The 26,095-nt window shown below is 39.6% G+C and overlaps 2 protein-coding genes and 1 long non-coding RNA gene across 6 annotated transcripts in view; 2 read left to right on the forward strand and 1 right to left on the reverse strand.

The window, feature by feature from the left end:
• Positions 1–3,423, forward strand: part of LOC140913492 (uncharacterized) — a 37,953-nt gene extending 34,530 nt beyond the window's left edge. Inside the window, exon 4 of the long non-coding RNA XR_012159603.2 lies at positions 2,817–3,423. This is a non-coding gene — a long non-coding RNA (uncharacterized LOC140913492). The remainder of the gene's footprint in view (positions 1–2,816) is intronic.
• A 5,349-nt stretch (positions 3,424–8,772) lies between these two features.
• On the reverse strand, positions 8,773–23,452 carry AP5M1 (adaptor related protein complex 5 subunit mu 1). Of its 4 annotated transcripts, none has more exons than XM_073350014.2 (9): positions 23,238–23,452; positions 19,481–19,755; positions 17,081–17,723; positions 15,283–15,510; positions 14,784–14,923; positions 13,638–13,723; positions 13,426–13,541; positions 13,091–13,187; positions 8,773–11,893 (listed from the first exon to the last, which is right to left on the reverse strand). In XM_073350014.2, coding segments are annotated over exons 2-9 (1,395 nt in total). In that variant the 5' UTR covers positions 19,483–19,755; positions 23,238–23,452; the 3' UTR covers positions 8,773–11,810. The 4 variants fall into 4 exon arrangements, with proteins under 4 accessions (XP_073206115.1, XP_073206113.1, XP_073206114.1 ...); XM_073350013.2 differs by lacking the exon at positions 19,481–19,755 and adding an exon at positions 12,375–12,434 and having other exon boundaries at positions 11,792–11,893; XM_073350012.2 differs by lacking the exon at positions 19,481–19,755.
• Positions 23,453–23,928: 476 nt separating this feature from the next.
• EXOC5 (exocyst complex component 5) overlaps positions 23,929–26,095 on the forward strand; it is a 46,557-nt gene continuing 44,390 nt past the window's right edge. The window contains exon 1 of the mRNA XM_073350016.2: positions 23,929–24,092. Coding sequence (XP_073206117.2) covers positions 24,066–24,092 — 27 coding nt within the window. The 5' untranslated portion in view covers positions 23,929–24,065. The remainder of the gene's footprint in view (positions 24,093–26,095) is intronic.

A 26,095-nucleotide genomic window follows, 5' to 3' on the forward strand; every position in this document is an offset into this window, starting at 1 on the left:
GCTAGACTGTAGAAAGATTAGCCTGGTTTGGTTTTTTGTTTTTGTTTCTTTAAGTATGTCACAATTATTATGTCACTGAGTTCCTTTCTGAGACCTGAGGAAGAGATCTCTGTAGCTCTTTCACCAACAGAAGTTGGTCCAGTAAAATATATTACCTCACCCATCTGGTCTTACAATTATTATGTAGGTTAAATTCTTGTTGGTTTATTTTCTAGGTTTAATTTCTCTTCCCTCCCAAGAATGTTATGAAATTGATATGATCATCACAGTAAATACATAGAATACTTTGTTACATACACTTGTTTTTAACTGAATAACTGTAACATTTTATTTACCAGAGACCCTAACAGCACCCTCAGCAGCCTTTACAAACTCTCATGTAACTCCAGATTTTGGCATTTCTTAAAAAGGGATTTCTTTTTAAAACCCACTACACTGTAATGGCTCTTAAGAAGCTGTTACTGTCTAGAGTGTAAATCCTTCTTAGTGTGTGTATTAGTGACCTGATAGACTGTGATGGAGCCTTCCAGGAACCATTGTGTTGATTCAGCTGTGAGGCATGTGCAATAAGTTTGCTTTCTGAAATCCATATGAAATTTTCACTGAAATGAGGATGGGGGACTGAATCAGAATGGAATATCCAAGTCAAGCTTATTCCCCGGTGCCCTAAAACACTCATGCTATAGATCAGCTGTTTACAAATTCAGGCTTTTTTAAGTAATAGAATACTAGCAAAAAAATGCATTTTAAGAACTTTTTAAAGTTCAGTCATGAACTTAAAAGTAGCCACACATAGCTTCTAATGCCCTGATTCTGCAAAGACTTAAGCACCCAGGCCCTCAAAGGTATTCACGCTCCTAACTTCCATAGAAATCAACCTTTGATGATCTGGGCCAGGGTTAACTTAACTTATGACCTGAATGGGAACGACTCACAAGGCATAAAGTTAAGCATGTGCAGGATCAGAGCCTAAATTAGGAATAAAATAAATGTTCTCTTGGGATAACCTTTTTGATTAACATTCATTTATGTGCAAATAGTAAAGCCTTAAAATGAGAGCGGGTAGAGTGAAAATGCTGGCAGTCACCTTACCTGAAATGACATAAACAATATTGCCTTCCTTTTCTTATTTCACTAAAAATAAATACAGTCTGAGGCCCCTGGCCTGCAACGAGAACCACAGTGGCAGACCCAGCTACAGAATCAAGGTCTTATTCTTACACTACCATCCATATCTCATATTTTGCAGATTACATTAGTACAAAGTTATTTAATAAGTCAGAAGGCAAGACAGAGAGAGGGATGTTAGAGAATGCATAAACAAGGGCGGGGGGATATAGATTCAGATGAGAGACCACGAGCAAATCTAAGTTTGAAAAACGTGCTTCTAATGAACCCTTTTTTCCCTCATCAATCATAATATGTGTTCCTTTAAAAATATTTTATGGAACAAAATATAGAACTATGTGTGTATTGAATCTGACAATAGCCATGTAGATATAGCAGGGATTTTCCAGCCCAAGACAAGAGGTCAACACCACACTGGACTTCTAAGGGGAAAAAGCTTAATAGATTAAGATAGAGAATTGTGTGTTTTAGTATCTTTTTCAAAACCATGGATCCTTCACACACGCCACATGCTGTTCGGTAATCAAATGGAAACTGGAGGACCAGCTTTGCAGAACAGAAGCTCTTCTCTCACTAGAAGACAAGGCCCTTCCCTTGAGATACGTCATGTGGAATAGCGCATGTAGCAAAAAATACTGTTAGTTCGACCATCTTGTTTTGGACAAGAAAAGGCCTAGATTTCCTAAAATCATTGTTGTCCAAAGCAAGAGGAGCTGTTTGTCCTATTATGTAAGAAACAAACTTTATTTGGTATTCAGTTGACTTTCTAACTTAGAAGAGAGGACTTTACATCTTCAAATGCAGAAAAGAGATTGCATTCTTGGCCCTTGCTTGAAAAGGTTATGGAGAATAAACGCACACCCTGGTAGCGTTCTAGTGATCTCCCTAATCTCAGTTGCACTTTGTCAGAACGAGGTAACTGGTAGTTAAGTGAAATACCCTAGATCAAAGGGGGATTAATCACCAACTGAATCCTTGCTGAATAAACCTGTCATTCAAGAAAATTATTTCCACTGAACTTAGCAAAGGATTGAAGGTATTTGCATAACAGGGACCAACGTACTTCAGCCAGGTTAAAAGGTTCAGAATTCATCCAGTGTTTAGCTTTTTGCCTCCTTTTCCTTTCAGCAGCCCTGTACAATGGCTTCTAATCTGATAATACAGCTAACTATCTAAATGATGTCAGAACAGGAAAGTATTGCAAAGTTTGGATGAGGGATGGATCAATTTCACTTTCAGTAACTCCTAAATCTGATTTGTTGGAATTTAAGATGTAATCCTTAAAAAAAGTCCCTTAAACCTGAGGGCTGTTTATTAACATCCTCTTTTTTTTTTTATTTGACCTTTGTCTTAGAAACTACTATTCTGTACCTGCCAGCCTCCGGGAGTCCTTTCTGATAATTTCATATACATTTACTTTTAATGACTTATTTTGGAGGATAGCTATAAAACCAGTTGGGTTATAGATACAATTTCAGATTTTTATTTTAAAGCTTGTGTTGCTGAGTTAATGAATGAATACAAATAGAAGCAGGATGGATAGGGTTAAATAAATGAAAACAACAGGCTTCCATCATTTTCCAGAAACTATTTTCATAAGAGTTTCAGAGACCTACAGTCTTTCAATGTGTAATCATACAAAGATTTTTAAAGCCAGTAAATTGTCTTTTTTATTGTTGTTGTTGCAGGGAACCCAACTGTGGTGGAACAGAAGATGAGGAGACTAAACTGGTTTTAGACTGCTGTGGCATTCTTAGTCTGAGCTATGAAAACTTTGGAAAAAATATGAAGACCGTGCAATTGTTGTGACTGCTTTTATCATCAGTCTCAAGACGAGCCTCTCCATGTGCTCATTTTCAGGCGCTTTCTACCTCTCTCACCTTTTGGATACATGGCAGGAAGTTTGGATACATGGCAGACGTCAGATTTCGTAATCAGATTTTGACACTAAATGGAATTTAGCCACTTTTACATTGAGAATATGTTTGACACCATTCAGTCTTTCAATAGAAGCAGTTCATATTCATTGCAAACTCAAAGCATCTTTCAAGTTAAAAAAATGGCAAAGAATGGTTATCAAAGAAAATGAATAAAATCCATATTGAGATAATTTTTTAGAAAATGATTGAAGTTTTAACCCAAGAAAGGACTCTTAGAGTTTCTTATAGCTTAGAATAAGAACATGTCAATCACGATTAAGCTTCTGGAATCGGAATCCCTTTGAAATGCAGCTGTTTCTTCTTTAATTGTGGCAGCGGACTCAAAAGAAAAGAAAGGTCCAGCCTTAAAGATGAGTAAGGAATACAAAATAGCTCAGGATTAGTTGTGGAGTTCAAAGGTCACTAATTACACTAAGGAGTTCCCAGACACAGGGAAAACATTAAACAGGTCACCTACCAAATGGGAAACAGACTTTGTCTTCAAAAAAATTATCCTGAAGAGATAGGTTTCTAGACAAAATCAAAATGCGTCACACAGTGAGACCAGCTGATCTCAATGGGATGAGAACTGGAATTGGTTTTAGTTCTCTACTGTTATGGATGGCTACAGATACCATGAAGATTAACAAAAATTGTCGAGATTTCACCCAGCTTTCTAGAATGCTCTATTAAGGCAGAGGGAAAGGCCTTAGCATGAAAAAGATGATTTTTACTTACTGCCCTTGATCTGCCTCAGTGAAATACAAACCACCTCTAAGATCAATTGCTGACCTCGGCACTTGGCTCATTTCATTTTACTGAAATGCCTAGAAAATTGTTCAGCTGGTAGAGAAACGTTAGCCTAGCCTGTCAGATGACTCTGCTGATAGCGTTATCACACAAGAGATGCTCGTTCAGGAATGACCTCAGGGGGAGTCTTTCTTCAGCCAATGGGGGCTAGAATCAGCTTGAGGGTAATGGTTTCCCTCAAGGTCTCTTCCCAAGAGAAAAGTCCAAGGCACATTGTTTGTTGGCACTCCCTAGCAGTTGATCAAGATGAGGAATAAACTTCAACTGAGGATGAAGACAGCTGTTCTGCTGTTCTGCTGTGTGCAGCAAGAATTAGGAAATCATGAAAGGAAACGTAGTGACTAAGAATGACAGTGGGTGGAAGCAACAGAGAGATTTTAATGACCAAGACCCAGATTCAGCAAGGTACTTACGCACATACCTAACTTTAAGCACTGACTTCAGCTGGACATGAGGAATCCCATTGATTTCAGCTGAAATCCATGAGACTACTCACATGTTTAAAGTCAGGTACATGCTTAAGTACCTTGCTGAATCAGGGCCCAATGGTCCCTTGTTGTCAAAAACTACGAAGTGTCATTGCAAAGATCTACCATGACAAGCTATGCCTCATTCCAAGTGGAAGGCCATCCCTTCACTGGAAAACCTTAGAGCATTCAGTTTAAGGGGGCGAGGGCAGGAGGAAATCTCTCTCGTGCCTTAGTTTATTGATTAATAAAGTCATTTACATGAGAACAGGAGCTAATTCTTCAGTTCCCACTTGCCCACCTGAAGTCATAGTCCTGTTCCTGATATTGCAATCAGTGGATCTTAGAGCAGAAACAGATTTGTGGTTTCATGGAAATAAGAGAAGAGAATTGCAGAAAATCTGCTAGGTGCATACCTCGGTGGTTTACAAGGAGCCCATACTTGCCCTTGAAGTCAACTGAATTTTTGCCATTGACTTCTATGGAGCTAGATTAGGCCCCAATTGTTTCATTCTCCCTCCCCTGCACACTGTGTGAATAACAGAGCATTGTGTGGCAAATTAAGAACTGGTGCCAGGGGAGCTAACCCATAAACAGGCTATGGAGCTGCAATGCAGCCCCTCTGTGGCAATCAACTGTAAGAGCAAATGCTGCATCTCTTCTGCTGAGGTTTGGAGCTTCTGCTGTCACGGGTTACCCCTGGGGTGCCACTTGGAACTGGGGTACCGCTGAGCTCTCCTGACCCACCAGCCTGGGCTCCCTTTACACTACTGCTGAGGCAAGCCTGCCAAGTCCTTTTCCAAGCTTCAGACTACACTTTGCCAGCACACACACAGGTAGGGACACACCCAGCAACATCTACACACACACATGCTGAGATCAGCTCTGCATAGGAAGGCTCAGCTAAGGAACTGCCCAGTTACTCAAGTGCACACCCCCCTCTGGAGTGTAAACCCAACATTAGACCGTCTTGCGCTGCACAGAGAATTGTACAGTGTGAGCTCATGAGAGTCGCCCTTTCCCTCAATGTGGAGAGGAATATACACAGCTTTCTGCCCCACAGTTATGATTTCCACACACTGGTTTTAGACAAAACAAAAACAAGTTTATTAACTACAAAAGATAGATTTTAAGTGATTATAAGGGATAGCAAACAAATCAAAGCAGATTACCTAGCAAATAAAACAAAATGCAATCTAAGCTTAATATACTAAAGAAATTGGACATAAGTAGAAAATTCTCACCCTAAATATTGTTTTAGGCAGATTGCAGAGATTCTTGAGGGCAAGCTACACCTGCTTGCAGCTTAAAACTCCAGGTATTCCTTTCACAGGCTAGAAAACTCTCTAGCCTAGGTTCAGCCCTTCTCCCCTGTGACGGTGCCCCCCATAAGGTTTTATGGAAATATGCTTATGAATATATATGACAACTGGAATATGTTCTATGCTACATATGCCACGTAACATATCTATGTAAAGGTTATGATCTACTGAATCTATTAATCCTATTTGTATGTATTATTTTTTTATTTGAAGTTACGAATATTGGCCGTGTACTGGCTTGATTTCTAAATAACCTTAGTTGAGCATTTGCTCAGTTCCTGGAGAAAGGAATTCGCAAAGTTAAGTGCCCAATCAAGAAGCATTTAAGGAACAATGTATCTTGGAATGCTCCAATCCACATAAGAAGTCTTCCTGGAGACATTCAAGATACCATGTGGGCAATGGCTTGTGTGTGTAAAAACCATGAGTCATGCATGGACATGTGACTTGCCCAGGTGACTCCAGAACTCCATCTTGGAGCTGAACTTTGCATACGAGAGAAGAGGGGGTCTCCTCCCACAAGAGAAAGTCTATTTAAGCCGGTGGGCGACCCCTCCATTTTGTCTTCAGCTGGCTAAAGAGAGCCTCTCCACCCCTATGAAAGAAACTGGAACAAAGGGCAATAACTACAGGGGGTGTGAGTGATTGCTGGACCCAGACTAGAAGGAGATCAGTCTGTAAAAGGAAGCTTACTAGAACAGGTGAGGTTTTGTCTGTATTCAGTTTTATTAGACATAGACTTGCAGGTTTTATTTTATTTTGGTTGGTGATTCACTTTGTTTGGTCTGTTACTACTTGGAACCACTTAAATCCTACTTTCTGTATTTAATAAAATAACTTCTTACTTATTAATTAACCCAGAGTATGTATTAATACTTGCCGGGGGGGGGGGAGAAGGGCGGAGACAGCTCTGCATATCTCTCTATCAGTGTTATAGAGGGCAAACCATTTATGAGTTTACCCTGTATAAGCTTTATACAGGGTAAAACGGATTTATTTAGGGTTTAGACCCCATTGGGAGTTGGACATCTGAGTGTTAAAGACAGGAACACTTCTGTAAGCTGCTTTCAGTTAAGCCTACAGCTGTTAAGGGACGTGGTTCAGACCTGGGTCTGGGTTTGCAGCAGGCTCAAACCAGACAGGGCACTGAAGTCCTAAGCTGACAGGGCAGGAAAGCAGGGGCAGAAGTAGTCTTGGCACATCAGGTGGCAGCTCTCAGGGGGTTTCTGTGATCCAACCTGTCACATCCCCCAATTTAGTGTTTTTTTCTTAGGTATTTACAGCAGTAATCTTGGGCGGGGAGTCAGTGAAGAACGACTCATGATGATGTCACTCCCCTGCCTTAAATAGTTTTAGCATATGGCAGGAACCCTTTGTCTCCCGGTTTGATTCCCACACCTGGTCAGTGGAAAAACACTAGTATTCTGATGGAGTCCAGTACCAGGTGACTTGGTCACATGCCTCTGTAAGGCCATAGCAGCCATGAGAGAGACTGTTTGTAACATCCTCAGGAAGGCTTCCCGCTGGGAGATTGGCATCTTCAAAGTCCTATTGTTTTCCTTAATGGCCCTTCCCAACCAGCCATCTAGACTGATGCATTCTGTCTAGTGGGCATTCCCCAGCTGTAAACACATTTGTAATGGATGCATAGACAGTATTCCTAACTTCAGATATCCAAATACTACATGCATACAAGTAGAATAATCATATTCTGTAAATCATAACCTTTCCAATGATATCTCACATGCCTTATCTTGCACATCATAATTAGGTCATACTCATAATATTACTACTATGAAGAATATGGGGCATAATGCCACAACTGCATCTTCACAAGCAGGGATGCACTAGCCTCTTCCTAAAGGCTCATTTAGGGAACACAGAGCTGCAATTATTTCCTCCACTGTGCAGTGCCATTATGGTGCTTTAGGGCACAGGGAGTCTTGTATGTGCCCTCTGCCCCTTGCTGAATTTCATCCCAAAGGATTACAACAATAGTGCATGGGGAGACTAGACTGTACAGTAAGTCGAAATTCAGATTCCAAGCCCAGAGGGGCTCACTGTGATCATCTAGGCGGACCTCCTGTGTAACACAGGTCATGCGAATTCCCTGAATGAATACCCGTTTGAATTAGAGCATGCTTTTAGAAGAATATCCACTCTTGATTTTAAACCTTTCCAACGATAGAGAATCCACCACAACCCTCGGTAAGTTGTTCCAAAAGTAAATTTACCCTGTTAAAATTTTGCACCTTATTTGAATTTGTCTAGCTTCAACTTCCAGCCATTGGATTTTGTTGAAGCTTTGTCTTTGAGACTAAAGAGCCTGATTATCAAATTTCTGTTGCCCATGTATTCACTTATAAACTGTGATCGTCACCACTTAACCTAACCTTTACTTTTAACAGTTTGAGCCCCTTAATTCTCTCACTAAAAGGCATGTTTTCCAATCCTGTAACCATTCTTGTAGATCTTCTACAAGATCGTCTCCAATTTTTCAACATCTTTCTTGAACCGTGGACACTAGAACCAGACACAGTATTTCAGTAGTGGTCATACCAGAGCCAAATACAGAGATAAAATAACTTCTCTACTACTCAACATTCCCATTTATATACTGGAGGATCACATTAGCCAGGGTCACACTGAGAGCTCATGTTCAGCTGATTATTCACCATGACCCCCAACTCCTTTTCAGAGTCACTACTTCCCAGGATAGTCTCCTACATCCTGTAAGTAGGGCCTACATTCTTTGTTCCTAGAAGTATGACTTTACATTTGGCCACATGAAAACACATATCGTTTGCTTGTGCCCTGTTACTAAGTGATCCAGGTCATTCTGTATCAGTGACTTGCCCTCTTCATTATTTACCACTTGTGCAAATTAGGTCTGCAAATTGTACCGGTGATGCTTTATGTTTTCTTCTGGGTCATTGATAAAAAAGTTAAACATGGGCCCAAGAACTGATCAAGACAGGACATCACTAGGAACACACCCAATCGATAAGTTCCCATTTACAATTACACTAAGACCTATCAGCCAGATTTTAGTTCATTTAATGTGTGCCATATTGACTTTCCGTTGTTCTAATTTCTTAATCAAAATGAAGTGCAGTACAAAGTATGTTACAGAAACACTATTACCTTTATTAAACAAGCTTATGTAATCAAAACAGATTAAGTTAATTCCATTATTTTGCCCTAGATTGATGTCAGGCTGATAGGCCTATACTTACCCATGTTGTCTCATTTGCTTTTTTAAAATATTGGCATAACATTAGCTTTCTTCCTCTCCTTTTGAGCTTGCCCTGTGTTCTAAGACTTATTGAAAATAAACATTAATGGTGCAGAAAGCTCATTGGCCAGCTCTTTTAAACTCTTGGATGTAAATTATCTGGACATGCTGATTTAAAAATGTCTAGCTTTAGCAGCTGTATCTGTGAGAGAGGTGCAAATATGGAATTACAAGAGTCAGGGCCCTTCCTCTGAGAAAGAGCACTATGTATAAAAAAAGATTCTTAAAACTGCCCTTTGGTACAGAAAATATTGAGTAATTATTTGAAGTAAGTATTAAATGGATGACCTTATCTTGAAAAAGAGGCTTGGTACATTACTAAGCAACTAAAAGGGACATCAACTTGATGTCTAGTTAACATCAGAACAAGTCAGAAGTAGTTGCAGGAACACCTACCCTTGAATTTTTTGTGGGTTCACAATCACATTTTCTTGATATAAAAAAAAGTTTCTCTCGCAAGACCCACACAAATAGGGAAAACTGATAAGGAAACAGCAAATCCGGCTCCACACAACATACCATCAAATACACAAAGTAAACAAATTAAGAGAATTTTTTCTCTAACCTCTCCTGTATAGTAATCTCAGCTGTGGACATGACATTTTCAGATAGCATTTCCATTAGGTATCATGGGGGATTGTGGTGGTTATAATTAGCAGTAAAACAACAACACTGTTTCCCATTGTTCAGGCTGCAGCTATCTCGCAATCACCACACCAAAGAGGGATCTTGTGGCTATTAAACAATTTAGCTCAAACATGCTTGGTCTACTTAAGTTTGTCTTGGAGGTTGACTAGTTCATAGCTGCTTTCCAACGTGTGGGTCAAATTATGCTCTCAAAACATCCCATTGAAGGCCAATGAGCCACATTTTGTCAGAAGGGGACTGAGAATTAGTAGCATTATTTCCCTCATCTTCTGACTACAAAGGATTTCTCTGCTGTGTGATGTCCATGGTTTCAGGTGAGGTGAGAGAGGCTGGTAATGGCCTGAGGAGAGACATCACCTGCACTATCATCCCCCTCCAAACCTTCACTGACATCCCCACGTAAATTAATCCTGCCAATCACTTTCCCTTCTTGCATACTGAAGTCCTCCTCGCTTAGGGAGATTTGGAAGCATGGACAGGAGGCGAACCAAAAGGAGCACAGCTTGTGAAGCAGCCCTGCTATTATGGACAAGGGAGCTTCTGCTGTCACACAATGAATTCCTCAGCCCTGTTGATGCTCCAAGATACACAGGATTGTCCTGGAGATTCTTGGACACCTGTGAATTACAAAGGTGGTGCCTGCTATGAAGGGTGAACAAATCTCCTTTCCCTCTACTGGGATGGTGCAAAGCAATCCCCACAAGTTGAAATTCAGATTCATGGCCCTTCTGTAGCTTTCTTGTACATAGGGCATGATCTGCCCCCCGCCTCCCTTTTTAAAAAAAAATTCTCTAACTTAATCTAAGCACAGTGTTGGTCTGTATGTACTACAGGGTCTTGGGGGGGCAGGGGTAGGGGCCAAAACTCTAGGGAATTTATGAATGCACTATTTGTCCAGTAGTAAAAATGAATGCAGCATCTTTGTAAAATGCGTCATTTTAATTCCACCATACTGTAGCTGTCCTTTAGAAGTTTGCATAGCAGTTTCAGCAGAGCTGCATGGTTCACATGAACCAATCTACTCTTTAGAACGTTCAACCAATTAGATTACTATCTCAATCTAAGCATATTTAAATTATAGCTTAAAACTTTCCTCCTTATATAAATCACTAATCTTATTATCACACAGCGTACAGTTAAACAAGAGGTACTGTAGCAGCAACCACGGTGCTCAGTTATTAGAGGCGGCATTCTTCTCTTCTTTTGTGTCATTCTCCAGGTTCCCACAGTTTTTTCCGCCAGCCTTTCACAATTTGCTCATTTCCTGATCTCTCTCTTAAAGTCCGTTTCCTGTGTTCCTGCAGATACTAATTTTCTTCTGAAAATTAGAGTTTTAACTCATATTCCCTTTGCTTGAAGCCCAGGTTTCGAACAAAAGTGAGTTAGCGATACTTTTCAGCACATTAACAAACTTGGATAATTTTGTTCGCTATTTTTTGTAAATATTTGATGATTTGTTTTTTAAACTGTATTTGCATCTCTGTATCATCTTTGCTACTGTCTCCTATAACAATGCTATCTAAAGGTAGATTTCCAGATCATTGCTATCAATGTCATTAGGTGGTTATTGTTCACAACTTTAAAAGCACGATACAATTCATTTGCCATTACTAAAATATAAATGAGCTAAAGTGTTCATATGTACTTCATACAGAACCACATACAAAAATCATCTTGTCAAACAAATGGGGAAGAGCAACTGTATGAAGACAAAGATTAAAATGATTCTTTGCTATTGGACTGCCCTATTAATTTAGGGTCCAGTCTGACTCCTTGACTTCATTATAGGAGTAAGATCAGGCACTTTATGTGGGCCTGTAAGTTTGTGTGTGTTGATGGACCGCTGGTGCCTGCACAGAACCACACTGAAGTTGGTGGCGTTCTGCATACGAACAGGGCTTGTCCATACCAGCTTGCAGCATTGGATCTTTATTTTGTAAAAGTTAAAAATAGCAGGAAGATGTGTGTGGGGTAGAGATGGAGGGGTGGAATCAGACTTTAAAGTGTATTCTTTCAAATAGTATCTAAGACTAAAAACGTTACAGCAAACAAGATAAATTATAATTTTAATTGAAATAAATTGATGTTTTCCCCCAAAACAGGAACTTAAATACGAATATATTCATTAAAAATACTACCTTTTTTTTTTCTTTACAATATATTAACATCACTTTTGATAGCGGTCTTTTTTGTTCAAATGCAAAAATTCTTCACAGGGAAATTAGAAAAATAATGTTCTGTACACTACAGGTGCTGGGGCTTTGGAATTCCAGATGTAATAATCTGAGGAAATCAATTCCCGGGCTAAAAAAGATAGACAAAATAAACATTAAATGGTGTCTTGCATTAAGATATGACTTTATTCAATTTAAGAAAATATTGATCCATTCTTACTAATTGACAGAAAAAGTGTAATACCCAAAAAGTGTAATACCCACTCTTTAAATTGTAATACCCAAATTATTATTTGGGAATTGTTTCTGAAGAGGAGATATTTAAAGTCTCAGCTTCAATTACCTCTACTAATACATTGGTCACAAGCTTATAATTCAAACAGAGGCTAACTCAAAAGCAGGCGTATGGTTTGGATTTTGTTTAGTGAATATAAACTGTGTATTCAATATAAATATATATGGCATGACAACTAACTACTGTGATGAATGGTTTGGCACCGCTTGAGTTCTCATGAGGAATTTCTGGGCTTCTGCTGAGGTACTTGGAACAAGTTACAAAATAAAGAAGCAGCAAATAAAACAGTGACTATTAGCCACCACTGCCTACTCACATTTAATGAGTGTCTAATATTTGCCCAACAGTGGTACTTTTTTGGTGAAGACCCAAGGACCTTAAGTGTTCAAGCACATCGGAAAAAGAATGGCCCACTGTTAATTGGGGATGACAGCACTTTCTTACATCACAGATTTGCAGTGAGGATAAATATATTAAAGAATATTAAAGACTGTAGGCACTTGGATACTTTGATAATGGGGGCCATATAAATATTTAAAATATAGAGATTACCCACTTATGCCACGTGAATATTGTTCCTCTTCTATAACCCTTTTTTATTAGGTACATGTTATAAGAGAATCTTAAAAAAGACATAATTTAAGCTGAAGCTAGAATACAGTAGCTATTCTACCTGGAGTACATAATTCAGTTTCCAAGTGTAGTTCATAATGGTTTATCTTGTCAGAAAGACTGCACTATTTATTGTAAGAGTGGGTGTGATATTTCTAGTTACCGTGTCACTAGATCTTTACATTCTTGTCAGACTCAGTCACATCATTTGATTAAAAAGGTACTTTCAAACTTTTTTTTTTTAAAAGAGATACATGTTTTTTGCTTTAGTGATTTTTACACTGAAATTCACTAACTTTGAAAATAATATTTAATAAAATCAACAAAAATAATCTAATTTTAAAACTCAGCCAATTATTTGTACTTCACAACTCCACTTTACCGTTTCAACTAAATATTCAATAATTTTGAACAACTCACATGTACTTATTTTTGGTTTTCCTGTTGAAAAGACCTGAACAGAATGCTGATCTGCATAACATCCAGTAAGTGTGTAGTCTGGGATCCTAAAATAAAGCTACAAAAATATGGAGAAAACATGATCAGATGCATATTTTTATTCTTACTTCAGAAATGCTGGTAATCTAAATTATGCCACTCTTGGTGTGCAAAGACATAAAATTGATAGGAAGGAGCATCCTAGAGAAAATAGAGAACAAAGATACTGATTGTGTGTGATACAAATCAATGTAGTTTCATAGCCAATTTTAATTAATAAAAAGTGATTACTAACTCTCATAAAGACTACAACTCACTTTTACATATGCAGTACTCCCAGTGCAAATTGGATCAACTGGTTGCTCTTTGCTCATAGAACGAAAAGTCACAGTTCCAGTAAGAGAAATTTCTAATGATTTGGGAAACTTTTGTCCTAGAAACAAAAACTGCCTCAGTAAAAAAATTAGATAAACAAATGTACACAAAAAATGACTCTGGAAAAAAGAACGATGTATTTTATTCAGCTTACCTATGACCCAAACCAATAAGCTTTTCTCTCGAGATACATCTAGCTGGCCATAACTAACTTTGTACTCCAAATGAGCGACTGGACCCCTATTGTAGAAAAGGGAGTAAAATGTCATTGGAACGAACACCAGACAACTATTTATTGACAGGTATTTTATTGAATAAAGCAAGAAATGTATTAAAACCAATGTCACTATTTATGTGTGCACAGAGAAATCACACTGAACGGAACATACTGCTATCTTGTGGAAAGAAATTACAGCCAAGGGGGATCATTACTGTTTTAACGTATTAACTGCAGTAGAGCTTTTGGTGATTTTATTTCATTTATTTCCTTGACAGCATTTTACCACTGCTATGATCAATGTCAGCAGCTTTGTAGAATTTCAGTTATAATTTAATGATAATTATATGACAATACACTCATACCAATCGTCAGGCTTAATAAAACTGTATTTTAATTTTAAATAACTATATTTGGATAAGAAGAAAAGGAGTACTTGTGATAAACACCCATTTTTTTCATGGTCTGTGTGTATAAAACATCCTCACTGCATTTTCCACTTTATGCATCCGAAGAAGTGAGCTGTAGCTCACAAAAGCTTATGCTCAAATAAATTGGTTAGTTTCTAAGGTGCCACAACTAGTCCTTTTCTTTTTGCAAATACAGACTAACACGGCTGCTACTCTGAAACCTATATTTGGATAAGCTGATTTTTGACAATGATTAGAAGTTTTTACATTTGGGAGATCCTGGTTTGGAAGCAACCTCAAGACTTACACCACCAGGTCGGTGGTGGCTAAATTTGACACAAAGAATGGTAGAGGGAAATAGGATATTCAGTGAAAGTGATCCAAGTTATCCTTTCAGAGTAGTAGCATAAATCTGGTTGGAGAAAGCATCTGTCCTGACTGTTGGCATCGCTGATAAAAAAAAAAAGAATACCAGAATCAGGATCCAGTTGAATATCCTGAGTATCTCATTTGAGTTTGAATATTTTTTAGGTGATTTCTTGACTTTCAATGACAGCAGCCTTGGACATATGCTTGAGGGGGAACAAAACCTGATATGTTGATCCATGAGAGCCCATTCTAAGAAGCCTACTAGGGAGGTGAAGAAAATTATTTAGGATTTCTTTACTCTTACCTGTTAAAGAAAGGTATACGAGCTTCACAGTACTCAAAAGCATTTTTTACACTTTCATGAAGTTTTAAATTAACTGTTAATTTTAATTGCAATTCTTCTTCCTTCAGCTGGTAAAATCCCAAAATTGGTGGTACAGGCACCTGAAAAGAGTAGACTAATTTTAGGAATAATTCAGCAATACCTTCAAGAAGTTAGTTATACTCTTTAATAATAAGTAATTTAATAGTTGATTAATTTATGTTGAAAACTATATATTTTTAATGACCCTGCAAGCCAGGCTCTTCAGGTCACTTATGCTACATAGATTTGTGGTGTGCTAGGAACAGTTCCTGGCACCTTATCTTTGCTCTGCTGTGTCAGAATAAAGCTTGCTAATCTCTGAGGAAGCTCATTTAAACTCTCTCTCTCTCTCTCTCTCTCTCTCAAAAAAAAGATTTTCTCCCCCCTTCCCACCCACTTGAAAGACTGGTAAGTTATATCCATCAGGAAATGTAGTTACCTGGGAAGTATAGTAGCACAAATTGAATAAGTCAGAAGGAGGAGTGAAAGGAAGTTTATATGGCCCGCTAAATGCAGAATCATCCATGACATCAACGCTACAGGAAGTAAGAACTGCAGAGTCAAGAGAAGTCACACAGGGATGCACCAGGATATCCTGGAGTGGAGAGCCATTGGCAGGGAGGTTCAAGCTGACAGTCACATTTGATGTAGCTCCTTCTAAATCACACTTGAACACAAAATGTCAGGAAATTACTCAATAGTATTTCTAAAATCAGAACTAGACATTTGAAAATAAAACAAAAACTAAACGATCCCACTAAAGAATTTTAAATGGGCTCGCACGTGAATGACAGATATACTTTCAAACCCATGTATTTTCCCCAGTTTTTAACCTTCTGATATCCTAAGGAGCATTAACACAGAATCTTTTATAGAACAGTCTTTTAATTAATAAGCACTCCTTGGTAAAAGATGCAACTGAACCAAGCACATGCAGTAACATTATTAAGAATTTGATAGACATATTCAACAATGGTCTGTCCCATTAATTCAGTTATTCATGTATCTGTTTAATAGATTCAAACATGCTATTAATGTCCACTGAGATACCATGTCAGCTTTCTCACAGTGATGACCTGCAGTGCTATCCACTGTCTAGTCACTTGGTGCACCAGCTCAGCAGTGCGTAATTATACCAATACTTTCTCTTTATGGCTGGTATCTACTCTGCAAAGTGACCCAGAAACCTACTCCACTGAGCACAAGAATCTCTCACCAAGATAATCCCCACCAGCACAACTGGTGGGAAATAACCCAGAGTCTTCAAGAACAGTAGACTTTGGTCAACTTCCCTATGATGAGCATGCTGCCACTTATTGCTAATAATTAAATTACCATGATGCACATTATCAGAATTTCTTTTCTCCTTATCAAACAATAGCAGCTAAAGAAAATGGTTAGTTATAATAATGTCACACACTTCTCCAGCACAATTTATGATAAAGAAGAGAAACCTTAAATCATTTGATACAGCTACTGGATTCACTATTAAAGATACAAATATTAGCATGTTTCATAAAAATATTATTGATCTACTTAACCAATTTGCTTCCTCATTTTTACTAATGAAAATGAACACCTGAAACACACACAGAGGCTATTTAAAACAATTATAACCCTGTTTTCTTTCATAAGAATCTATGTTCTTAAATTTATCAACATTAGGAATTAGAAATAGCATGTGTGGATGCATGATTTTGTTTTAATAGAAGAAAGCAAGATATAAAATTAAAAACTTTCATTTACTTGAAACCCACCAAGCAATTTTTAAAGCGCTAATGCAAAGACACTTTTAACATTCTCATTTAAGAATTTTGGTTTTGGTGATCATTACTAAACAAGACATTTATTAGATGGCTGGGGTAAACTTAGCACTGTAATTGTCATTTTTCATTCCCTGTCCTTAAATGCAAACACTTACTATTTCATTTAAAATAATAAGAACATTGTAAAATACTTTGGTATGGATGATGATAGAGAGGAGTGTTGGTTTTATTTCCCATAAATAGCTAGTGAAAAAAATGTGTGAAGAATGCAAGAAAATAACAGTAAAGCAACATTTTTTATTCTGATTTAGCTCACTAATCTAATAAATATCCTCTGGTACACATTTAGGCATAAAAGCTATTTCGTTCGATTGCCCCATATGCCAAGGTAAAATGAACTGAAATTTTACTTTTCCTAGTCCGCTCATATGCTAAACAGGTTAGTCAGATTTGTACTAGAAATATCCTCACCTTACAAGTCACAGTTCCATAAACCTGCCACATATCTGCAACATCCGTTTTGTCATATTGCATAGACTTGACTTTTTCAGTGATACAAACATTAACCTGAGGTTTGCCTTTGTATGTGCTAATTCTCCAAATTGGTTGTTTCTGCGTGTGGTTTGTAGAAACATGAATGTTATCTAATAAGCCATTCAAGTCTGTATCTAATGGGGTGCCATATGGACAGGCCTGCATGAGCAAACTTGGAAGTTGGCCCACTTTTGCACTCATCTCAGCTTCATTCTTCTGACTGGAGTTAATGAAGACCAGCAATCCTGACAAGAGAGCGAAGGCTTGTGAGATTCCACTAATGCTAATGAGGGGTGGGCGTGGCTTCAAGAATTGCTCAACTAGGGGAAGACAAACATATATCAAACCACTCTTCTGAAAGGCAAGGACAGGCCAGAGGTCCCCTCCTCCTGTTGGAAGCGCATACACAGAAGTCTTGTTGATTCGAGAACAGCTATCTCGATATTCCACAAAGTTCTTGTCTGGATCTGTCAGCTTAAGTTCAAAAAGCAATGCTTTAAGAAAAACACTGTCCTCTGGTACAGTCACATAGCTTGCTCCATTGAAGGCTTTTGCTCGTTTTTCAACAGTGGGGTAATGCCTGTAATACACAAGCAGAAATTCATTTGCATTACTCATCTTACCCCGCCCATAATACAAAACACACACATTTCCTGATATTGTCTGAGCTATACTTTGTCTTTTCTAATTATCCAAATGCAGAAATTCCGCTGCTGCTCTGAGAGGGAGTATTACAAAGAACTATGGAAGATGGATATAGTCAGGGTTGAGGTTCAGTCAAATATAAAAGCACGGACAGAACATTTGAAGGCCCTCATCCTGCAAATTATGTTGTGCTCATGGACCCCTATGGCACCCTAATGAAGCATGTGGGTGAATGAGTCTGCCCACCTGGAGCAACTTGCAAATCAGAGCCTAAATCACTGCTAATAATAAATAAGATTTTTAGCAACAAGTGGATTTTTATTGGAAAGTTTGAGCAAAAGTACTCACCCATTTTTGAATAAAGATATGTATCTTTTTCTGTTATAAAAAGATGCAGACTATTTAAAATAAAACAAGCATAAACAACACCTGTGCAACGGAACTTTAAAAGTTGAAACTTTCCAGGAAGCTAGGTCTCATTCACTGAGGACTGGTTTCCAGGAAAAATGAAAAATAAGTTTTGTATTTGTGCAATACAACATTTCTGCTACCTTTAGTGTTGTTATAATAATATTTATAAGACTATAGAAGAACATAAATACATAATATCAATGTTAGTTACATACATATAATAGGTTTCAGAGTAACAGTCGTGTTAGTCTGTATTCGCAAAAAGAAAAGGAGGACTTGTGGCACGTTAGAGACTAACCAATTTATTTGAGCATCAGCTTTCGTGAGTTACAGCTCACTTCATCGGATGCATACTATGAAGTGAGCTGTAGCTCACGAAAGCTTATGCTCAAATAAATTGGTTAGTCTCTAAGGTGCCACAAGTTCTCCTTTTCTTTGTACATACAATACTTAGTTCTGCCTTGAGTGCAGGGGACTGGACTAGATGACCTCTCGAGGTCACTTCCAGTTCTATGAATCTATGTAGTTTTGCATTGCTATTCCACCGTGGACTTCCATAATTCTGTAATTCCAAAACTGAATAGGCAAGAGCTTACATCATAAAATCTGTAGAGTGGTGATTACTTAAATTAATCTAATATTAAGGTTAGTGAGCAACCTTTACTTTAATATACAAAGGTCTTACAATAAAAAAGTCCATTTTTTTCAACAGGAGTTGGATTTGTGTGTGGGTAAAATTGGATTCTAAACTGTATGTACAGTATGTGTAATTTAAGACTACAGTAACTACTTAATATATACATCTCTTGACTGTTTAAAAGTTATAATCTTAATGTTACATCAGAAATTTTAAAATATATAAAATTTTTATTTTGTATAAATGTTCTTTACATATTTGTCTCTGATTTTCTAGTGAGAGAATTTGAGAAAAATCAAGCCAGCTATTTTATGCTACACCTGGTAATTTATCCTCAAACAATATTAATTTATTTATTTGTTGGGGGGAGAAATCCCTATTTTCTTCTTAGGCTAATTTATATCTACCAGGAACAACTGAAGATTTGACTTTTTAACAGTTGACAAAAGAGGAAGAGTGTTGTCACTGGTTTACTCCCTCCCCTAATCATCCTGAAATGGATTCCTATTTGGGCCACAGCATGTTTGCTGGTGTTGCTCTCAGACCCACCTAAAAGACCCTTTTAAGCAATAGTGGAGCAAAAGTTATATTTATATATATATATATATATATATATATATGAATTTTTAAAACAAACTATTTACATGACTCTACAGAAATTAAAAAGATAGGATGAGTCTCTCAGTCCTTTTGCACTTCATTTTATCTGTGCCTTCCATGTGTTCTGCTCCCTTTGACTCCTTGTTCCTCTGGTCATAGTTCTTTAGTTTGAGGGTTCTTCTCCCATTGGCTGGCAAACAGCTCCAGTCCCTTTTGGTTCCTCTCTTGGCAGAAGCCCTCATTGGCGGCAGCTACGCTGGCTTCTCCTGGTTGTTTTCAACTGGTTTTTACAAGCATCTAGGCCTTTGTAGTGAAGAGCCTGGATAAGAAAGCATAACAAAAAAAGAAGCCAGAACTGTGTGATTTACACATGGACCACACGAAAAAGTTTGAGAATCATCTCTCCAAGTGGTCTCATATACATGATGAAGAGTAGGGGGCATGGATCTGTTTCACAGCTTGAATTTTTCTCAGGACTTGTGAAACATAATTAAATAGGAGGGGACCAAGTTCTGCCTTGGGGATTAACTCTTGTTTTTGGCTGTTTTTTTGAAAATATGGTACGAAAAAATGCTTGGGGTGTAAAGTTTTGCATCACTAATATCCTAGTCTTCTGCCAGCACACTTCATCTGCTTGAAGTTTGTCAGCAAACCACAGTGATCTCATTCTATGCATGCAGAGGAGAGGCTTGGATTCAAAGCACTGATGGTGGTGACCATCAGATGATTATATTGCTTTATTGACTTGCTGGTCTCTTAGCCTTGTGGTTTTCCCTTCAAGGATACACTGACAATTTCATGAATTTAAAAGTTTCCACTGGTGAATCAGCTGTGGTGGTGCACCTATCTTTATAAGATAGTATGAATGCTCTGATCTTTGCCTGGATGTGAATGTGATCAGACCAAGAGAGTGGAATGTTTGTGATGTCTCCAATGTCCTTGCTTATGCTGAACATCAGATCTAGCGTGCATCCAGCTGAGTGCATGAGTCTGGAGATGACTTTTCTGAAACCCAGACGAGATAGGAGACTGGATGTTAAGACATTCTCTATATTATCTATGTTGAAGTTAAGGTCACTGATGATGATGAACTTGGGTATTCCAACACAACTATGCGCAACAGGTTTATTAGTTCCCCTAGAAAACTGACAGGATCTTTGTCTGGACATCACTAGAAGTCTAAGGTGCTCTTTGTCCTCTTCCATGTAGTTCACTGAGAAACATTAAAGTGTTTTTGTGGAAAGAAGAATAGTCTACTGAATAGGGCACTGGACTAGGATTCAGGAAACCTGAGTTCTATTTCCTGGTTCTTCAATTATCTCTGTTTACTCTCTCACCATTTGTCCAGCTTGTCTGTTTAGACTGTAAGGTTTTCAGGGCAGGGACTGTTTCTTACTATGTGTTTGTAAAATAGAGCCCCAATCTTGGCTGAGACCTCTAAATACTACTCTAATACATATAAGAGGAGGAATTTCTAGGGTAGAGCAGTCTTCATCTGAGGTTGGAGGTGAGACTACTTTCTTTTTGTCTTGTTCTGGATTCTCTCTTGATTGTGTTGAATTGAGAATAAGATTGCAGTCCTCCACTTTTACCCCTTCTTCAGGCCCCACAATTTTTTCCTGTCTCAAATATGTCCAGGTTCCCTTCTCTCATTCTCTAGAGAACAACAATCCTCTAGAATCATACAGATTACTCTCAAACAGGCAGGAGACTTCCCACGAAAACACAACTGGCTTTTCTAGTCAGAAGCCTTTCTGCTCTGTGCTTTCAGTTCTAAAGGAGTAAGAGTCCTAAATAAATAAATTCTTCCTGGAAAATGCCTGTTTAGTGCCCAAAGAACTCTCTCTATATGAAGGTTACAATCAACTTGGGCAAAAATCACACTTCTGGCTGAAAATACTTTACCTACTCTCCAGTTACAAACAGAAGAGTACTAAAACTCAAAAGAAGTTAAAATGTTTTTCTACATTTTCAGTTGTTTCTGTTGATCATTTGACAACGTTTTGTAGAGTCACCTTCATGGTTTTCTGTGTGCCACCAGATACTGTAGTTTTTTCTCTTAATGAAAAGACTCTCATTAACATCAGAGGAACAGAAAAAACACCACCACCACCATTTGTTAAAAAGGAATTTAAATAGTATGGGTTATTTTACTGCTCTCTCAGATATTGGAAATTTTAAAAATTATTTTCTAAAATTAAAAAGACACTGTCAACTTGAAGTACAATATTAATGAAAAAGGATTTAATTGGCATCATGCAGTTTAAACCCAATATGGAGATTAGTTTTGTTTGTTTATTTTGCAGAAGCAGTCGAAACGTTCCATATATCATCATTCAAGCTGCTATGAAAATACTGATGTTCTTACATTACAAATTGGTAATTTTTTTGGTAAGAGTTACTATTCAAAAATAAAGCAAATGCAATAAAATTATAACAAAAGAATAAATAAGCAATCACAGCCCAGAAATATCAAATATATTTTCACTAGTGTAATAATACCAAAATCTTACTGACAAAACTGTATCCAACCACATCACTATATTTCCACTATATTTCATCTAGTTATTCACTTTTTAGCCCCGTCCTCATACTTACCAAGCTTTACTATGGCATTTGATCAGTCATGTAAGTTGTTTAATGCTTTGTATACTCTTCTGCAATTAATATTAGTCTTTAAATAATGCAAAGAACCCAACATAAACAAAAATTTGAATCTCAGTTTCTCACTCTATTGTGCCAAATAGTGGGTAATGTTATGCATATGTACTGAATTACCAAGCTTCAGGTTAAGGATGGAGTGGGAGTCTCAGTTTAGCACTACATTGCTTTTGTCCATTCAAATCAGCCCCATATAATTTGAGCAGTTATTTGAGTTTCCATACGCTTCTGAAAAAAGTACCAGCTTTCTTCCCAAATGAAAATAGATTTTTTTAAAAAATAAATCCTTATCTCTGTTCCTAGTAGCATTTGACGTTTAAAAAAATTATTTCATTTTGTTATAATCCATGGACCCAGCCCTGCAACAAGCACTGCATGGGCAGACACATGCACTAGCATGGCGCTCCAGTGAAATCACAGTGAGGCTCTGGGAAAGCACAAGGGTCCGGCCTGCACATATTAGACTGTAGAACTAGGACCTAAATGACCTTTCAGCATTTCTCTCTTCCTTATGTGAGGATGGATTTGAAGGGCAGTGCATATGTGTTACAGTTATTCTCTAGAGAGGATGGAGGATTTTGCTGTGTGTTTCAGTGGGTCTGTCTTCACTAGAATATGTTAGAACTTAACCCTGCGGAGTCATGATAAATAATGCAAAGTCCTGTCTAACATTGTAATCAGTGTAAACTGAGCCAAATCACATTTACTATTGAGCCACTGGTCATGGGCATCCCTATTAGGGCCATGATCAGTACACAGGACATTAAACACTATTTGTCCCTGTCTATGCTGACTGCAAAGTCATGTTCAACATTGCGACAGTTAATGTGCCTCTTCTAGGTCACGTACGAACATGACCTGATTTTCTGATGAAGCAAAGCCCACTGAGAGATATTTACTAGCCCTGTCAAGGTTCCCTGACACAATGAGATTCACAATGATTAAAGTTATTGGGTCTATCATAATCTGAGAGTAGCAATTTTAGTAAAACAGTATTTACACAAAATCACTCGATGACCTGGCTCGATTTTTATTTTTTGTTTTGTTTTGCCAGGTCTGCATGAGCCACCCTCAGGCACACACTTTAAGCAGTGGAGACTCAGATTAACATAGATTCAGGCAGGTGGTAGGCAGCGTTACCTGGAGAACATCACGGCTCCACAGGCCCCTTGCTCGTAGCTGATGAGCCACAGTCCCCTCAGGGCCATCACAGACAGCGAGCTGACCAGGACCACTGCACTTCAGTTCACCATGATGGGCAGTTACCTGAGGTGCCCAGCATCCCAGGCCTACTGCCAGCCCAGGGCATTATTTAACAGTGAAATTCCTGCCTGTTCCCCCTAACAAGTCCCCGTCCCCCCAGCCCCTCCTTCCTCAGCAACAGGCACCCCCACAAGCCACCCAGGGGAAAGCCCCTTGGCTGGAAAATACCCCCCCCCAAAGCAGAAGCTTCCCCCCCACAATCTCTGACCCCTCCCCACCCAGACCAGGAACACCCTCTTCCTCTGCCCCCCAGTAAGAGCCTACGGACCCAAACCGGGAGCCCTTCCCCTGGCCTCTGCCAAGCCCCAGCCCCCCAAGTCAGAGCAGGCACCTGCCCAGCCCCCCAAAACAGAGCAGGCCCCTTCCCCTGGCCTCTGCCCAGCCGCAGCCCCCCAAGCCAGAGCAGGCCCCGGGGCACCCCCGCCCCACTGCCGCTCTCTGCCCGGCGGAAGGACCGACTGAGGCGCCGCCCGGCGATGGCGGAGCGCGAATCTGGGGGCGGGACGTTCCCGCCCTTCCGGGCCGGGCGCTGCGCACCGCGCGGGCTGCGGCTCCTCTGCGCAGGCCAGGCCCGTTTCCGGCGGGCGGGGGCGGTGCCGCGGCGCGGGCCTGTCAGGGGCACAATGGGCGGCGGCGGCGGCGGGGCGTGAGGGGCTCGGCGGGGCGGAGCTCGGGGCTGCTGCTGCCACAGACACAAACACAGACATGGCCGCCACTGCCGAGCTCTTCGAGGTGGGTCGGGGCGGCCCTGGGCGGGTGGAGGGGGGGTTCTCTGCGGCCTAGGGCTGGAGGGGCAGTGGGGCCGGGGAAGGAGGGTGTCCTCTGGGGCTGCAGGGGGAGTGGGGCTGGGGGTTTTCTGGGGCCGGGAAAGGGGGTCGGGCTGGGGGTCCTCTGGGGCTGGGGGTTTTCTGGGGCCGGGAAAGGGGGTCGGGCTGGGATTCCTCTGGGGCCGGGAAGGGGTGGGGTCCTGGGGATGATGTGAGGCTCAACAGGTTGGCAGGCAGCGGGGGCGGGGGGAGGTCACGCTGAGGTCCGTTTGGTGTCTGATCTGAGGTGAAGCAGAGGGCACAGTGGGTGGGATTGCCTCTCCCACAATTAGTGTTCCCTCCCCTGGGGCTCAGCCCCACGGGCGGCGGGCGCTAGAATAGATGGGTGCCGCAGCCCTCAGGAGAGGAGTGGTGGCAAAAGCCGGGACACCTGAGACCCTGGGGGGCTGGTTTCCTTCTGTGCTGGTCCCTGGCGTAGCTGGTTGCTGGAGGAACGGAGATGTCCAGTGTTGTGAGCTCAGCCTAAACTCAGTTCTGTCTTGGCTGTCAAAAGTAAATTCTCCTGTCCCACTCTAAACAGCATGCAGCTTTCGACTTCATACACAGGTGACGGAATGGGAAACAACATAGAAATGAAAAAAGAAAAGGAGTACTTGTGGCACCTTAGAGACTAACCAATTAGCTCACGAAAGCTCATGCTCAAATAAATTGGTTAGTCTCTAAGGTGCCACAAGTCCTCCTGTTCTTTTTGCGAATACAGACTAACACGGCTGCTACTATAGAAATGAAAGCAGACCTTGAGCAAGGGTTGCTGTGCTGGGAGAAGAATAGATATAAAAGGATGGGGAAATGGATAGAAAGGAAAAATAGAAGTGGCTGTGTTGGGTTCAGTGCAGTGAGGGCCCCAACAAAGAAATTCCTGTTGTGTCTTCTTTTATACTTGGATTGTAAACTTTTTGGGGCCAGGCATTGTCTCTTTGCTATTTGTTTGTATAGCACTTAGTACTGGGGTCCAAGACTAGGGCTTCTAGGTGCTATAAATAATATAACTTTTTCATGGTGTGAGGACCGTTGTAGTAGCGATATTGTTCTTATGACCATCTCCATTTGCCATTGCATGGAGGCAAGTCAGCATCATGTACCCAGCACTTGCTTCACACATCACCTGGAAATGTTCCGTGGACCAATTTGGGAACATTTGCATTAACCCTGGCCCTGGGAATAGTTATTCTGCTACTGTATTTGAGTCAGATACATTGTGAATCATATTTGTGACTGATCCATGTTATAACACTTTTTTCTGGCTTGTATCAAAAGAAAAAAGCAATGTTGAAACACTGTGTTATAACTACATTAAGGAGCCATATATTCGCACCCTTTAGTTTATAATTGTGTCTGGAAAAATACGTTTGCCCCTCAGCCTGAAGACAACATTAATTTAGTTAAAGTTAGGAATAATTAAAAAAGGGATAGAAAATAAGATGGAGAATATCTTATTGCCCTTATATAAATCCCTGGTACACTCACATCTTGAATACTGCATACAGATGTGGTCTCCTCATCTCATAAAAGATATACTGGCATTAGAAAAGGTTCAGAGAAGGGCAACTGAAATGTTTAGGGGTTTGGAACGGGTCCCATATGAGGAAAGATTAGAGAGACTAGGATTTTTCAATTTGGAAAAGTGGAGACTAAGCGGGGATATGATAGAGGTATATAAAATAATGAGTGGTGTGGAGAAAGTGAATAAGGAAAAATATTTACTTGTTCCCATAATATAAGAACTAGGGGCCACCAAATGAAATTAATGGACAGCAGGTTTAAAACACATAAAAGGAAGTTCTTCTTCACACAGCGCACAGTCAACCTGTGGTACTCCTTGCCTGAGGGGGTTGTGAAGGCTAGGACTATAACAGAGTTTAAAAGAGAACTAGATAAATTCATGGAGGTTAAGTCCATTAATGGCTA

The sequence above is a fragment of the Lepidochelys kempii genome, chromosome 6, assembly GCF_965140285.1.
Source record: "Lepidochelys kempii isolate rLepKem1 chromosome 6, rLepKem1.hap1, whole genome shotgun sequence".
Lineage (NCBI taxonomy): Eukaryota > Metazoa > Chordata > Testudines > Cheloniidae > Lepidochelys > Lepidochelys kempii.